We start from the raw sequence: 17,494 nt of genomic DNA on the forward strand, positions 1-17,494 counted from the left end.
TAAATATCTGTCATCAGGTTGTTATTGTGCTTTTGTGATTTAGGAGGCCTGCTACGCGCTGAAACCTGGTTTACATCCTGTGCGCAGCCCGCATGTAAAGCAAAGTTAAACCTAAAAGCCTGCAAGAGAAACACAAGGGAGAGGAGACGAAGACAGAAAAGAAAGAGTGAAATTGGGCATGTCAAATGTGTCAGGTCGGGGGGGGGGTTGCAGAATGGGGTCAAAGGGGCGAAAAAGTGTGGAGACGGGAACATTTCTCCGACTCCTAAATATGTCAGCGCTCGTCTTTTCAGCCGAGCGGTGGAAAGTGGCCAGGCCAAGGCCATTCTGCACTGCTGTTGTGCATCAATGAGTAATGACAAGCAGCAGCTGGTAAAGATATAACACTTCTTCACACCTACACATGTAATGCACCCACATGCTGCATGCATACACACATGCACGCACCACACATGAATACATACGGTAACATGCCCCCTCCTCCTCCCATTCCTCCTCCTTCCTCTACTGGCAAATGGCTCAGCCTGAGGGGAAAAGGGCACGCAGAGGCCAAGCTCTCGTACACACACGCACAAACACCCAACCCCCCCCTGTGGAGCGATGATGATGCGGCGAGTGCTCAAAGGCCCATTTGGAAAACACCTGTTCAGTCATCCCCACTGTCTGACTAATAACTCCATCTACTGTTACACAGAGAGAGATGGGGGCGGGGGGGAAGAGGCAGTGGGAATGCAAAGGGTAGGGGCCACGTGTGAGGGGAAAAATGAGGTAAAAGGGTGAAATGGCTAGATAAGGTGGAGAGGGAGAGTGTGAGGTGATAAGTTGAGAAAGGGAGACTGAGGGCAGAGAGAGAGAGAGAAAAGGTGCGGAGTTCAATTCATTTGAATATAGCCTGAGATGAGGCTTCAGATAGAGAGCAGTGGTTTACATAAAGAGACAGGTGGAACCAGGAGGTGAAAAGGGAAAAAGGAGGGGTCTGGAAAATGCTTTTCAACTCCGCATCACCTGTCACCTCACACACAGCAGCTGTGTCAATCGAACGCACCACGGCACGTCTGAAAAACGAGAGGTCAAATCGCTCAAGAGCGTTAAAAAAATGCCTCTAATTCTAGCCGGCCCTCTGAGCGGGACGAAAAAATACCTCTGCACAAAAGGTGTTGACCTCAAACTACTAGTTTTCCCCGTGAACTTGTGTCAACCCGTGTGTTCCCGGAAAAGAATGCGGTCTCCTTTGGCAAACAGTGCAGTCTCACTGTGGCTGAGCTGTGAGGAGGTGTTGCCTGTCACAAAGACTTTGCACAATGAGAGATTCCTTGTCACTCACACTGCGGCGGCTCTCGTCTTGCTTCGCAAAGGACGGCTGTCGGATTAGCAACACGTGTCTGTCTTTGTGGGGTTACACAAACTAAAAAAAAATCACACACCGCTTTGGGCAGCAGGGGTTGAAAGTAAAGAGCAAGGCGCTGCTGCAGTTTCCACAAAGATTACCTGGTCAAATATGTTTTCAGTCACTAAGATGAAAGACTGTTAAATCATACAGTGCTGCTGCTGTCAGTCAGTCATGTCACTGTAACACAGGCTTGTAAAAGAATCAACAAGTCCTTCAAATTAAATATCAAGCTACTTGTTTGTAACTGCCCTTTTGAACGACGCACAACGAAATGTTGTGGTTGGGTCCAAGTAACTACATAGTTAAAGGGAAACTTCAGTATTTTCGACCTTGGACCCTGTTTTTCACGTCCTCGTGTCTACGTGACTAATGGGAACAACAGCTTTTGAAATTGGTCCAGTGTTGACAGAGAGCGCTCCAGCTGCAACGTAACAAACAATTGACCCTTCGCTAAGTCACGCCCGCGGATGCAGACTGGCTAATGATAACGTAGCATCAGGCCGGCTCAGATCAGGGTCCGACAACAACACAGCTGTGCTCCATTGACTCTAATGCAGTCGTTTCAGATTTCCTTCATTTTCAGGCTGGTTTTGTGGATTTGGAGCTAAATGTTGTGCATGGGGCACGTCGTGTATTAATGATACTCGTTACCTGGAGAGGTTGGAAAGAGATATACGTTTCTTCCCTGTTCCAAAACCAAAATCAAACCCTGAAAAGTGTAGGGTTAGCTAGCTAGCTACTGAAGATATAGCCTACTGAATGTATACACATGCTGCTTTTGCTTTTTAACGATTATAACAGTGAAACAATGACCGACCCTGCTGTACAGGAACCAGTGAAGGGAAGCAGGGAAACTGCTCATATTCAACCAGCTGTGTGTCATCGCAACGTTGTTTGACTTCGCCCAGAGATCCCTGTCGAAGCCAAACACTGTTCATCTGCACACACTGTGATGCCACACAGCTGGTTCAATATTAGCAAAGTTTCCCTTTATATTCATTGTCTTGTGTGGCGATCAGCAGTGATGTGGTGGTTCACTTTTACACTGTGATCTGTAGCCTATAGTTCGGCTTTAGCTTCTAACTATCTTTGTCTTTTTAACCTGTTGTTGCTGCTGAGTCAGTTTGACATCCTGGATATATCCTTCAAACACAGACTGTAGACCCCTCTGTCTGCTTCTCTCTGGAGTCACTCTTTCATTTTTCAAAAAATATGATAGTATTTCTTCAGGGAGTGCAGTTAGTTACAGTGTGGGATCCATGCTTACTGCGACAGCTTGTTGGACCATCAAGTGAAAGGTCAATTGTGCACCATCAATTTATGTCCATTTAAAGTGTTTGTTTTTTTCCGCTGACAGGCTCAGATTGTCATGAGAAGTGTCTGACAACATTACGGAAAAGGACCTTACACAGAAATCAAAAGTTCTTCCTATCCAAAATCAGCTAAATATTCAGCCGTGACATTGAAAAGCTTTCAGATAACACTAAGCTATGCTTTCTGGACTCCTCTCTCCAACTCTCACTAACGTTTCCACCATTGTTGTTCCCGCAACAATTCACCTCTTGCAAGACTTCGGAATGAGACTTCTGCTTGAGCGAGACTTGGTCATGCTAACAGACAGACCAGCCAACGATAAGAAAAAAGGTTTCTGTTCTCTGAGGGGTCCTTTCTGTACAAATGTCAGACACTTGTAATAAAAACCTGAGCCTGTCAGCGGCAAAAACAAGCACTATGAATGGACATAAAATGATGGTGCACAATTGCCCATAGGGATTACATTGCAGCCTGTTTCGCCTCTGTGGCTGCAGCGGTCTCTCACAAAACTGGACCAATTTCAAAGATTGTTGTCTCTATTAGTCACCTATATGAAATCATGGGAAAATAGGGTGCTGGCTGAAAAATACCGAAACTGCCCTTTAAGACTCGGGGACCTTTTCTGTTGTGGTTAAAATAATAAACGTGGTTAAAAACAACAAAACTAACAAAAACCAAGTCCAGTTGCGTTCGATTCAATTGCCTTGAGACATGTGGTTAAAGTTACAGATGATTGTGGTCATGGTTATAAGAAACTAACGCTGACTGTTGGTGGGAAACAGGAAACTAAATCCGATGTTTTGTGGCTCAGACTTTGTCGGTCTATAATAACGTCCTCCTTCGCTCACAGCAGTCAGAACTTCTAAGGAAGCTGGAGAACTTGAGCATGTGTCATTTTGGGGCACTTGCTGAAAGGACTGATTCTGTCGTGTTCCCCGAGAGGCAAGTCTCAAAAGACTCTTCCCTGACTGTCCACATCTAAGTCAGAGCACTTCCATAACCTAAAACTGTCACTCTGCCCTGGCTTGTTAATGTCATCCGAAAAAAAAAAAAATCTTCAACAGGGTCGAACAACCTGGTTTCCACTTCTTTTGGGCGTCTCACTGACTGAGCTGTAAAAACACATTGTGTCTGACTTTCATGGAGAATACATCAAATTCTTCGAAATTCAATGACGTTCCACAAATTCCACGACCTGTTGGGACCCTGCTGCGTGTCATGTCTCTGAATTCACAGCTATTAATCTGCTCTCATATTGATTAGTGCTTAATCCTGCAGATGGTGGCGAATCTACTTGATCCACTTGACTTTTCAAAAGCCTCATTGTGGAGGTCACTCGTGGCTGAGAGGCAGAGCACTCGAGCACTTCTGACTGAGACACATCGCTCTCTGTTTTCGCTCGCCTACAGCTGGCTGGACGAGACTGAGGAGCAGAAAGAAAGGAAAGGGAGAGGGGGGGGTGATTATGGAAAGGTCCGAAGGAATAGAGAGGAAGACGGAGACAGAGAGATGTAGTATCTTGACACAGAGAAGGGCAGCGAGAGAGCGGAGAGACAGAAATGACATTAGAGAGAAGCAGATGCCCGAGGATAAGACAAAAACGAAAGCAGGGTTGGAGAGATGGGGGAACAAAGGAGGGGGATGGGAGTATAAAGTCAGATTTGGATGTCTGCCATAAACTGTTTCCTGATTTTTAATTGTTACACTGTGGCTTAGCTTAATGTAATTGACTGAGCTTGTCATCAGACGACAAAGAGGAGGGAAAACGTTCAAAATCCTAACGATATAAAGTCGTTCCTCTCTGGCGAACAAAATTTATTCAGATGCCAAATTCAGGGCGCTAAAAATAAGTACTAAAAAATATCTACAAATCCCTAAAACCCAAAACAAAACAGCATCCCGTGCACGTAGGTAGGGCATGAAATGAGGGCAGGAGAACGAGGGAGAGGAGGAAAGTGCACGCAAACAGAGGTACCATGGGACATTTCAGCTGCGACTTTCAAAATGCCACTTCAGCAAATGGCAGCTGGCAGAGTGCACAGTTCGCTGCCTGGCTGCCCTGGATTAGCCTCTGGGTCAGACTGTTAGTGGAATTACAGCAGCTAAATACAATTAAGGCCTATCAACATTTGGACTAAAAGGTCACGCTGCCGGGGCAACACAGACGCATTATAGATTTGGCTCAGTCTGACAGTTGCGTTTAATAAGTAGATTTTTCCATTTCTAAAGCTTCCATTGGCGAGCGAAAAATAAACACTTTACCCTGCGTGAACCTGCGCCTGTCTCTCCCTGTCACATCTCGCCACCGCTCAGCCGAGTGTGCATGTATGTGTGTGTGTGCAGAGAGGTTAACAACATTAGAAAATCTTGCATTTAAATAAATATCAAAATGTGTGGTTGCAAAGCTTAAAAAAAAAAAAAAAATCTGCTTATTTAAAACATTTGGAGGGTAAAATAAATATAATTTTATAAGCTTCGGTGGCTGTATGTGTGTCACTGTACATGTGTGCGATCCAGCCGAGAGGGCAGTGTGTGATGTGACACCAAGGTAATATCCCCGTGGCTCTCCCAGTTTTATTTTGGCTCTGATCTTTGACCTGCAGGTCAGTGCTCTGCAGGGCAACGCTCCAAACGAGAGGCAGATAGGAGGCAGAGAGGAGCTAATGTGTAAACCAGGAGAGAGTTAAAGAGATAAAAAGAGAAGGGACAAACAACATGATGTTACTGAGCAGAAAAAGTCAGTGTTTGAATACCTGGTCTCCACTCTGAAATGCTCACGTATAATGTGTCTGTGATGCTCTTTTATTTTTGGTGCCATTGTGGTTGACTAACACTCATTAAGATACATTTCAAATATCTTTATATCATACTCAAATGTGTCTTAACTATTAAGTGTTTCTTAGTATTTATTTCTAGGTAAATGATATGAGGTGTACAGATACTGTGGACTGTGGCTTGACACCGTCTGGCTGAGTCCATGGTTCACAGTATTTGTCCAGTTGTGCGCTGTTGTGCAAGACCGAGTTCGTCTTCTATTTATTCAACAGAAACATATTATACTGCCAAGAAAAATAAATTCTCACATTAAACATCCACCAAACACTGTTTGTGTTCAGCATTTCCAACACATTTCAAAACGGTTCTCCATGATTCAGTCCCTGCAGGATTTCAGAAGCTTTTTCTGGGCTTGTTGCGGCCTGAAATGCTGAATCCTGAATTATTATGAGCATTCAGTGTTTCCCACAGATTGAGAAACTATTTCTGATGGTAGGAGGGTGGAAGATCACCGCCGATCAGCTGTTGCTGCCGTTCAACACAATGCTGAAGGTGAGCCGTTCTCCCTCCGCTATCTCTGCCCAGTTAGCACGAGCTAACAAGTAAGCAGCAGCGACTAACATCCACACCAAGCCATTAAACAGTCCCAACAATCTCACACTGACACCCAAACAGCTCGACTCTGTCATTAAACCCATTAATAACAGCTAGGTAAAGTTAGCTGTGTGATGCTAACAGTTAGCCTTGTCACTGTGTGTGTGTCTCTGTCCCAGGCACAGAGCTCACACCCTCGCAGCTGTAGTGTCATGATAAACAGAGAGAGAAAGAGGGCAGAGTAAGTCAATACGGTGCACGCAGCTCTACAATGAAGGAGACTTTACCTGTTTTAAATAAACAAATTTGCTGTGAATTTGATGTGATTTGACAAAACTGCAAGGTCGTGCTGAATTCATGGGGATTGGCTGACTTAGCTTTAATTGTTGTGATTGCATCATTGGGAAGGGAGTGATTAAAGCTGCTATGATCAGTATTTTTACATAAACAATGCAACACATGACTACTCTAGTTTGTTTTTTTCAAGCCAGTAAAGTTAAATGTTTCTCAGTGCTCTCAAAAAGCCCAAAAATGAGCCCGGTCTCACTCCAAAGACGTCAAATCTGGCGTTTGGGCACTGACTTGCAGTGTCAGAAACCAACAAAAAAGGCATTTTTTAATGTCGGCATGGTACGCGGCTGGTTGCTGTTACAGTTTAACGGTACCTGGCGGCGTCAGGGGGAAACACAGCGGTAGAAGGATGAAAATTAAGGCGGCAAAAATGTAAACACCAACTTTCACCTGAGAGAGCAGTGTTTGCATCCCGTAAGATTATAAAGCCAAACCCTGTTCTTCTTTCCTAAACCCAACCATGTGTGTTTGTTGTTGAAGGTCAAAACATCAATTTGCAGTGTCGTACCGACGGAGTGCATTTATTTTGATAGAGACTGTATGTAAACGTTAAATTTCCTGTGAAAACTGAAGTGTATTTTGAAAGAACACAATGCATGTAACAGGCAGAACTTGACACAGTGTCCAAGAAGGTCAACAACCAATGCACCCAGGGTACCTTGCACGTTGTATGTGGACGTGGAAAGTCCATGACCAAACGTCAATATGTGATGAGGTCGGAGTGAGAATGTGTTGATAAAACTGACTGTACAAAACCTGCCCAGCACCCGACAGCAGACAGACACAGTTTGCTAGCAGGTATATTAAACTTTATAAGGAGGTAATATGTCAGTGTTGTTAACAGCTTGTTTCTGCTGCCCCCAAGTGGTCAAAAAAATATTGCAAAAACAGAATTTTTAAAGACGCTGTTGTAATGTGTCGATGTGTTGCAAATATAAAGCTAAGCTAATGCTGTGCTGTGTATCTTTATGGAGAAAACATTGAAAGTGTTGCATTCATGCATGTTTACTGGTATAAAAGATGCTCCGTAGTGAAATAGGGACTGTTGAAAATTACTAATTGCTGCACCCCGCTGAAGGGAAACACACCATAAAAAAAGAAAAGAATCACAGCATAGCAAAATGGATATTTGTCCATATATATTACGTTACCACTCACCTAACCCTACTAACAAGCCATCTGCACACTGAAAGAGGACCAACACTGTCCTCAGCTGTGTGTCGAACATGAAAGAGCAGAGGTACGCAGCGAAACGTGAGCGACACAACAGAACGAGAGTGCGGAAAAACCGGAGGCAGTGCAGGAACGAGAGGGAAAACAGTGACACAGACGTAAAGAGACAGAGACATGGAGGGCAGAGGGGGGTTGCGTGAGAAAGTTTGGTAGCTTTTACTGTGTGTGGATGCGGTCGCCTCAGTCTGTCTCTCTCTCTCTCTCAGACTTTGATGAGGCAGTTCCTGAATTAATTAGTAAACCAAATTCACCCCGAACTCAATGACTCTGATTCACCCTATCCTTATTTACACTTACACACACCAGCCCTCCCCTCTCGTCTCTCTTTAACACACAGTGGGACACAGCAGGGACACATTCATGTCTTTACTCTGAGTTTAACCTTTGGAGGAGACATCTGTGCATACATGTGTCCTCCGCTGCCTGGCTTTATCTGAAATGTTTTCATGTCTGCCTGTTTTAATCAGTGACATGTGAAACGCTTTGTAACTCTGTTTTGAAAATCATACAGACTGTGACTTGAATTGTATAGGTTTTTGGAACTTTACCAAATATTTTTACCATAAGATAAGCAACACATTTATTTAAAGGGCCAGTTCACCCAAAACATACATGCCAAGTTTTATGTTTTTAGATTATGAGGTAACAGATATATTGTACATTTTTATAAATTATTTTTGTTGTCCATTTTATCAATTTTATTTATGTTTCTTGACTGTTGCAATATTTGCTTTTATTTTATTTCATATTTTTATTTGTCTTTTATTGTTAATCACCAAAACATGCAGGCGAATTAATTGTTTGGCAATATAAACTGTTTTAAAAAATTATATTTGCCGCTGAGACTTCTGCTGCCAGGCCAGTACAGTGGAAGTGAACTATTTTAATTTCTGGTGCTCAAATCCAAAACCATCCACACTCAAAGAGAGCTGCAAACCAACCTACATGACAGTCACATTTTAGCTTCACATCATGCTATTATTTTCCATTTAAGGACGAAGGAATTAATTATTTTATTCTATTTATATATTTTATTTATTTTATAATTTCAGTTTCGGCAGCAAAAAGTCCACACAAAAAAACAACGCATTTTCACTTTTAGTATTATGCAAAAATACTTTCTCTTGTATTTAGGGTGGCGGCACAGGTCTTAATGGCAGATCTCAAAACCTGAGCAAACGAAACCAAAATATCTGTATCTGCATGAATGGAAACAACCCAAATGCCAGAAAAATGTTGGCATTGAACGTTTCTGCAAACCACCATATGTTACATTTGTACATTACTATGAATCGGGTATGTTGAATCTTTACGTTTCAACAGCACTGTGCAGGTTTAGGCACAAAAACACTTGATCATGGTTAGAAAAAAATTAAGATAAGGTTTAAAATACAAGTTTTTGTTGCACAATCTTGGCAAAAAATGCAGCTCTGTCTTGGTAAAAAAAAAAAGCTTTTCGTGGCACTATCTCCGGTGGAAAAATAGCAACAAGTCACTAAAAAACACTCAAGTTTGGTGCCTGAAAAGCCGCCAGAAACAGCAAAGTTTTGTTGTTTTTTGGTCTTGAACAGCGGTCTGCAGCTTGGCAGGCGTCTCGCCAGGGTGACACCATCCACTATCCCCTCCACCTCCCGATGACAACGTCAGCTTACATACTGTGTCACTTTATACACACTGATATGAAACATATGAAACGTACAAATGTTAAAAAAAAAAAAAAAAAAAAAAAAAAGGCTATTTGTAGTTTGCAGAAATGTACAATGGCACGGTTTTCTTCTGGTGACAGGGCTGATAGAAACTATAAGAGGGTAAGTAAAGTTTTTCTGGGTGTAAAATGACTATTTGCTGATATAGCGGAGGTCATGAGGTCAGAGAGGAACTCTAACTATCACACAGTCATTTAAATACCTGTATAAAACTGTTGTTTCTAAATGGGAATAGTTTGTTGCAGCTGTGGCTTCTTCTTCATGAGTACTTCTGTTGCACTCCCACTCAGTGAGCATGTATAAGATCATCAACTAAATGCCTAAATTATAAATGCGCCCAGATTCCCCCACAGGGGCTATATTAGAGAACGGATGTGCGGCAGACTGAAGGAGAAGCCTCGTCTAAGGCGCGGGGGGGGGTTTGAATGTTTCTGACGAATTCTGCACCTCTTTCTCGAGCGCATGTCATTACACGTGACCCGAGTGACACACAAAAACAGGTTGAGCTACTTAAGTCACAAGCAAAACAGTCCAGTCAGTAGAGTGATTGACTGACTGCACCTGAGAGGGGTCACGTTACCTTGGTCGCATTAGCAATACAGTGGGATGTGCAGAAAGAGGCACACCCTTTAAAGGGAAGAGCTTATTACGCTGCGGCGCGAAGCCTCTTCACCTTGATGTGTCCAAAAGCATTAAAAAGCAGCATCATTCATCTATTCTGTAATATTAAAGTAAGCCTTGGAGGTAACGTCACAGGCTCCAGTGTGTCACTTTAATGGAGGCTGAGCGTTATGTGAATGGGAGCTATTTTCCTTTGAGAGGCCTCTGCGAGTGCGCTGACAGGGGTTAAGCATTTGAATTTGTCAATAGCTAAATTACTGGGATAAGTAAAGGTTTTCGGAGCCAAAAGGAGGCCACACACTGCAGTGTTTTGGTGTTAAATTGCCCACAGTGGAGTATGGATTAGTCCATACATGCTGCCTGTTAGACTTTAGTGCTCCAGTGGGGTATTTACTCGCTGGAGAGGCCCCCAGTCGGTTCACACATTTGGACTTTGACTTGAGCCTGTCTGTTATTAATGTTTTAGTTTTGGTTGACCTATATTTTCCGCTGCTGTTGGTATTTTGTCAGAGTGCAATATGGGTCAGAGGAGGCAGCAGATGTCCCACTGCGCACATTCAATGTGGGTATCACAGATTCCTGTCACACAAATGGATGTTGAGACTATTTACTATTTATTAGGGCCATGTATTGGCAAGAATCTGGTGATGCGTATCACGATACAGAGGTTACAATTCAATATATAGTGATATATAGTGATACTGTAAGGAAGGTAATACATTGTGGCTTTTAAAAGAAAATTTTAGGAAATATTTTATGGTATAAAAACACCACCAGATGAATAAAATCTGAATTAAAAACATTTCGTTTCTTTGTGCATTTGTCTTTGTATTTATCACAGTAATATCTGACATCATAGCACCACTTTTTATGCACTTTCGAGCATTTGCATATATAAGAAAAAAACAAAAAATAAAAGGATTCAAATTAAGAAAATAGAAAATTATAAATAGTGTAACCACTACATTAAAAAATAATTAAAAATCTGAAAAATTGATAGTGTTTTTGATAATAACATCGCAGTACTCGAGCATAATCGATATTTTCACACCCATATTTACATCACTACACCACTGGTGAAAGAAGTATTAAAATCCTTTACTTATGTAAATACCACACTGTGATAATACTCAACTACAAGTAAAAGTCCTGCATTCAGAAACCTTTTTTAACTCAAAGTATGTATCAGTGAAATGTACTTAGAGTATAGAGTGCAGTAAAATGCTTCCAGTCAGTGTTTTACATTTACATGCTGATGTTTTTGGATGAATATTCCTGCTGCATGAATGTGTATGTTGCATTTTCCTGCTGTAGATGTTTAAGGTTGTGCTCATTGTAACTCCTTTATATACAGTTAGGTAGTTTAATCTACTGCAGTGAATCATATTCTATACGATCATCATACGTTTGTAGAGTGGCTGTCCTGTGAGAACTATGAATCGTTAAAAAGTTTTCACGGTGTCAGAAAAACTGGCAGAAAATGCAGCAATGTCTTGGTAAAAAAAAACATCAACCGCAGTAGAAAAACAGCAATGAGTCACTACAAACACCCAAGTCTGGTGCCTAAAAAACTTCTTTATATACTTTTGGGTAGTTTAATCTACAGCGATGCTTCATATTCTATAAGATCATCATACGTTTGTAGCGTGGCTGTCCTGTGAGGACCACGAATCAGAAAAACAGCCTGTTTTCAGCTTTGTGACGACACATTTTCCAGCTGATACAGGAGGGTTTTAAAGAGTTTATTCAGCCTAAGAAGACGGAGAATTTTCTCAGCACACAAAGGAACATTTAATCCTTTAGTTTATCAAAAAATGTCAAACTCAAAAATGCAGAATTGAAGATACATGTTTTTACTGGACAGGAAGTGTGTGAAAAATTCAACCTAATCACCAGAAAAATGTTGGCATTGAATGTTTCTGCAAACCACAGCTATGTTACATGTGTATTTTATTATGTAGCTGAAACGTTGAAACTTTGTGGCTCAGATTAGGCACAAAAACCACCTAGTTATGATGAGAAAAAGATCATGTTTTTGCTTTTAATACCTCGTTTGGGGGGGCACAATCCTGGCTGGACAAACACTGACAATGAACAACCATTTCTGGTCCTATAAAGCCACTGGAAAAACAGCAGGTTGCTACAAAACACCCACGTTTAGTGCCTAAAAAGCAGCTGGAAACAGCACTGACTCGCTAAGTCACGACCATTTTGTTGTCTATTGGTCTCGAACTGTTGTCTGCAGTGGCCTACAGCTTGGCTGGCGTCTCGCTCATATGTAACGTCACTTTAGAAAGGTTGATATGATACGTATGAAACGTACAAATTCTACTAGACTAGGCTGGAAAAAATGTAATCTTAAAAGTAACTTAAGCTGTCGGATAAATGTAGTGGAGTACAAGTATAACATTGCATACAATGGAAATACTCAAGTGAAGTACAAATACCTCAAATTTGTACGTACGTACTTGAGTAAATGTGTTGTTACATTCCACCGCTGCACTACACTCTACTGTGTGTGTCTGCATGTATTTGGCGTGCTCACAGCTGCCCAGGTGTACGATTCAAGACACACACACACACACACACACACACACACACACACACACACACAACAACATGACATTATCACTGTGTACATATGCATTAATCAGAGCAGTAAACTACCACACGTGTCTTTCTGTCCTCAGTGAAGTCAGTAGCTCGTCCTTGTGGGCTGCTTCAAAATTAAAACATTCACTCCAGTTCAAAGGAACTGTCAGGCTGATTCTCTCTGCCTCTCCGCTTCCTATTCAACCCAGAAACTGCGCTGACAGAGAAACAAGAGGAGGTTCTGTGTAGCTGCGTGGTGACACAATGCTGCCAAGGTTTTTTTTTTTTTTTCCGAGGGTTTGATTCCCACTGAGGGCAGCACAGAAATGTTTGCTGCCATGGTGCTGAAAGGTGCTCCGGATAAAAGTCTCCAAACAAATGATATTATGTTCTACACAGCAGTCTGCAGAAAGAGGTCAAACGTTCCCCGTTGGGAAAAAAAGAAAAAAAAAGAAAAAGAAGAAGCACTCACTTGAAAGCAAAGAAGTTCTAAATCTGACGCAGGTCCACTCATGAAAGTTTTAACGTGTCTTCTCAGGAAGCGAAATATGAATTCAGTCTAAACAGAAGGGTCATGCAGCAGTGTCAGGGATATCAAACACTGATGTCATTTTAAAAAAATGATGTCAGCTTTCTCGTGCTTGTTTTCTATGTAACCAGTCAACATATACAAATTATTACATACATTACGACCTATATGCTGAGAGTAAAAAGGTTTTTAAATGATTAATAACATGCCAAACTTACTCAGCTCCACACCTTTGATATTCTGCTTTATTTTAACATCTTAATCTCTGAAAACAGAAACATCAAATGCATGTTTCACCTGGGTCATATCTGAGAATAAACACCTCATCCGTCCCCTTGACAACCTTATGTGAACCTACTGAATAATGCAGATGGAACATAACTTATGTATGACCTCTGGGAGGACGACAACAGTGTCTGTGTGTTTTAACCGTCCTGAACTTTTCAGTTGACAGCCTCAATTTTTGGATTCTGGGATGCAGCGGTGTTTAATTTACTGTAGATGTCACAACAAAATAATGATGCGTAGATTTAGTTTCACAGATACTCAAATATGTCTGATATCTGTCTCATAAAACAGATGGGCGTCATGATTAAACAACTGAAGACAACTGGACATCTGTGATTGACACAAGTGAAGTGAAAAAGTTATTTATAATCAATCACGATCACTACTTTTCTCGGCCTCTCATAAAACACCAGATGAGTATTTGTGACCATTTTTTTTAATTCTCTCCTTTTCCAAATTGCACATGTCCGAACAAAAAGTTGCCCTAAGTAGACAAATGAATACTGATAAACAGAAGTCGGCCGACAAAGAGGATTTAAGGACACAGTTTAATCCTGCTGACCTCAAATGCACCAACAGATGAGCTCAGCCAATGTAAGTTGACCTGCTCCACATTTAAGCCTTTTGCGCACAACTATAAGCCAGCACTGCAAAAAAAAAAGAAAAGATAATGAGCAGATAATGAGTTTTAAAACCTCACTATTTCTACAAATTTTCAATTGAAGAATCCCCTGCAGTCACGTGACGTCACCAGGCCTCATCTCAACACAGTGTTTTCTCATTTTTGGAATGAAATAAATAATTTGTGACATCTGGAAACATTTTTCACTTATTTTCAGTCACTCTGTGATTTGTTAAGGTGAATACTTTTTGCAGTGTGGGCTGGTCTGCAGCCTGTGAGCACAGCATCATGTTCTCTCATAAACAGAGAGACGAGTTTCTTTGCATGCGATTTTTAAGGCGCATGAGAGATCTCATGAACATCAGGCTGCCCTCAGGGCTGTCAGACTGTAAAAATGTCATGTTTAACAAAACATTAACTAACTGCACTGAATGCTGGGCAGTTTTCCCTAAAGATAGTCAAAGAAATTGCCAAAGGGAGGTGAAATAATCATTTTACTTTGCGCGCAAAATCATATTAAATGTTAAATTATCCACAAGATAATTAAATAAATTGATCAGCAAAGAAAGTACAAAAAAAATGATTATCTAGTGATACTTCCGGGCTGTTTGAATGGTTTAACTTATATTTAAAGTCTGATTAGGCTGAATCACCAGGCGCATCAGGCGATCTGCTCGGGTTCATTCAGTCGGGATCGAGCCGGTGTGGCTTGCAGGTATTTTACATGAGGTAAGACTATGTGTACAGTGCATACACACACACAGTCAGAGAGAGAGAGAGAGTCAGTGCACTTGCGGGAACCCTTGAGGGATCATCTCATCTGAGGCTCTAAGGAGGACGGGTATTTCCACCGTCTGTGTATTTACATTTAGGCTCAGGCTGAGAACAAAGGGCGGCGGGGTCGTTGTGGAAAGACTATCTGTCCTTAGACGTCCCCTGCCGTAGTGTCCTTGAGCAAGATGGCTCACTGGGATGCAGCTGCTGACCCTATTCTGTCCTGTGAGAGGGAGAATAGCCGGGGCCAAGTGTGACATCCTCATCTGAGACTCAAGACTTTTGAGGATAAGCGGGTGAAATGCACTTTTTTGCGCCTACAGGACAGTTACAGCCTTGTTTCATGGCTCACCTGTGTTCAGGTGATGAGCACCTTCATTCACTCCCCAGAGACATTACACAGCAAAGCTAACATTTCTACAGGCTTTCACTGCCGCCTCTAAATCGGCACTTCAGTCATCCAACGCGCGTAAACAAACCCCAAAAAACACAGACGTTCAGAGACAGAAATTTAAGGCCCAAAAATATGCACCAGCCCATCTCCTGTGAATGGGATGCTGAATGATAATTAATAAGGGGAGCGCTGCTCCGCACCAACACGTCTCCACTGCTCCTCTTTGGCACCAACTGACCCGTTGTTAATCCAACACAATACAACAAATGTAGCGGCATCCTCTTATAGCGGCTCCGGGTGTCGGTGAGCAAACAGCATAATTAAAACAGAGGGACAAAGGAGGGATTTCACACAGAGCGGAGCGTCTCAGAGCGCACCAGGGTGGATGGGTTAGATTTGGTGAATGAATGTGAAATAAGCAGGTGGTGGCTGATTATTTACCCACAGCAAGTGTAGCGCAATCAACAGGCATCACGGAACATGACGCGTAATTTACGCACAAAATCTCTCACTGGTACTTTTTAGTTTGACATGTGAGGACAAATTAGAGTGTGGTGTTAAATAAATTTCTCACAGCAAGAGAAACGTGGTGAAATGACTGTCACTAATGTGAAAGTTTAAGTTTTAAAAATGTTTTCTTGCAACAAATAAGATAATGCGCGCCTTTATGCTTTGTGCCAAAGATAGTTTGGTGAAACCGCACCGGAAACACGAGCTCCAGACGGTGTTTGGAGTCACACACTTGTTTTTAAAAACAGTAAAATCTTTTACGGCTGAGCTCAACACTTAACGGCCTATTGGGACTGATATTTCACAACATTACGCACAACTTTACACACAGAATTGGTAAATAAATTCCACAACCATCACACACCTATCCCCTTACCCTCTCTCCTCATGCCGACTTTGAGGCACTTCTTCAGCCGGCAGTACTGACACTGGTTCCGGTGGTGCTGGTCGATGGGGCAGTCTCGGTTCCCCCGGCAGGTGTAGGACAGGTTCCGCCTCACCGAGCGCTTGAAGAAGCTTTTGCATCCCTCGCAGGTGAACTGACCGTAATGCTTCCCACTGGACTTGTCCCCGCACACCATGCAGTCCACGTTGGGGATCTTGTCCCCGGAAAGTGCGTCGTTCCCCGGGGTGGAACCGTTGGGGGTTCCCGGTGCCCCGCCGGGCTCCTGGCCGCATATCTGGAGCTGCGACCCGGGATCTGCAGAAATGCTCTCTGGCCACTGGTTTACTACCATTGCCATGCTATCCCCAAACACTTTGGTCTTTGTTTAAATCACAGAAGGAGAGTGATAGAGATCCGTCCTGACGTCTTGGAAGAAAAAACACACACGAGGGAGGGCGTAAAGGCGCTTCCCACTTCCTCCAGAGGTCAGTCAGAGTTTATCTGAGCGTATTTATTGAAATGAAATATATACTGAGTCCTCTGTAAACATCTATCAAAGTTCACAGCAACAGCGAGGTATCAACATGATCGATGCACCAGAGCGCAGCCTACAACTCCCGGTGTTCCTCGCTGCGCAGCAATCCATAAACACGTTGTTCCTCACAGTGGAGCCTTTTGGAAAAGTCAGTCCGATAAGTCAGCGTGTGTCGACCGTCACAGTCAAATGTTGCCTGACTTCGTCTTCGCTTCTGGAATTTGATAAACGGCGGAGTGTGAAGAGACAACAATGTTTGGCGTCTCAGCCGGTCGCTCCAGTTTATCCACAGCACCAACGCTGCTGTTTGGCTTCACGCAAGATCAATTCTGCCTCCTGAAAGACACGCTGGAGTCAACACTGACCGCATTTCACGCCGTCCAGTGTCAGTGACGCGTTTATTTAGTCCCCGCGAGCTCGCCGAGGAAACCTAACAAGCGCAGTCCCGACACGAGCCGTGTTCCTCTTCTTGTTGCGCGCCGCAGAGAGGCTTTTGGAGCGCGACGTCTGATCTGTATTTACCCCAAAAACACACGCACACACAGCCGCAATATCCTCCGCGTGACCGTCCAGCTTCAGCAGAGACACATCACGCGCACAACAGTCTTTGCTGCTCGAGTGTGTCGACTGTCTGTCCTGTCTCCGAGAGTCAAAGCTACAATTTGGGGGAAAGTGTCACCAGCAGGCTGCCTCGTACCGCTGCCCCCCCCGGCGGCGCTCCATATAAAGTCATAACTGCCAAATAAGGTCATGTCCCCTCCCCTCAGCGAGAGAGGTGAGACATAAAGAGCCGGTTGTGATTGGTCGGGAAAGTCTGTTAAAAAAGTAAGGAGCGCTTTGATTGGACGGCGGCCGATTAGGCTGGGTTTGACTGACAGGAG

At 42.9% G+C, this 17,494-nt stretch overlaps 1 protein-coding gene across 2 annotated transcripts in view; it reads right to left on the reverse strand.

Annotated features, from left to right (window-relative positions):
• Window positions 1-17,286, reverse strand: part of nr2f5 (nuclear receptor subfamily 2, group F, member 5) — a 29,575-nt gene extending 12,289 nt beyond the window's left edge. The window contains exon 1 of one of the 2 annotated variants that reach the window (XM_050046296.1): window positions 16,058-17,286. In XM_050046296.1, coding sequence (XP_049902253.1) covers window positions 16,058-16,436 — 379 coding nt within the window. In that variant the 5' untranslated portion in view covers window positions 16,437-17,286. The remainder of the gene's footprint in view (window positions 1-16,057) is intronic. The other variant, XM_050046297.1, reaches the window with a different exon arrangement.
• Window positions 17,287-17,494: the final 208 nt, after the last annotated feature.

This window comes from Epinephelus moara, chromosome 6 (genome assembly GCF_006386435.1).
Source record: "Epinephelus moara isolate mb chromosome 6, YSFRI_EMoa_1.0, whole genome shotgun sequence".
Classification (NCBI taxonomy): domain Eukaryota; kingdom Metazoa; phylum Chordata; class Actinopteri; order Perciformes; family Serranidae; genus Epinephelus; species Epinephelus moara.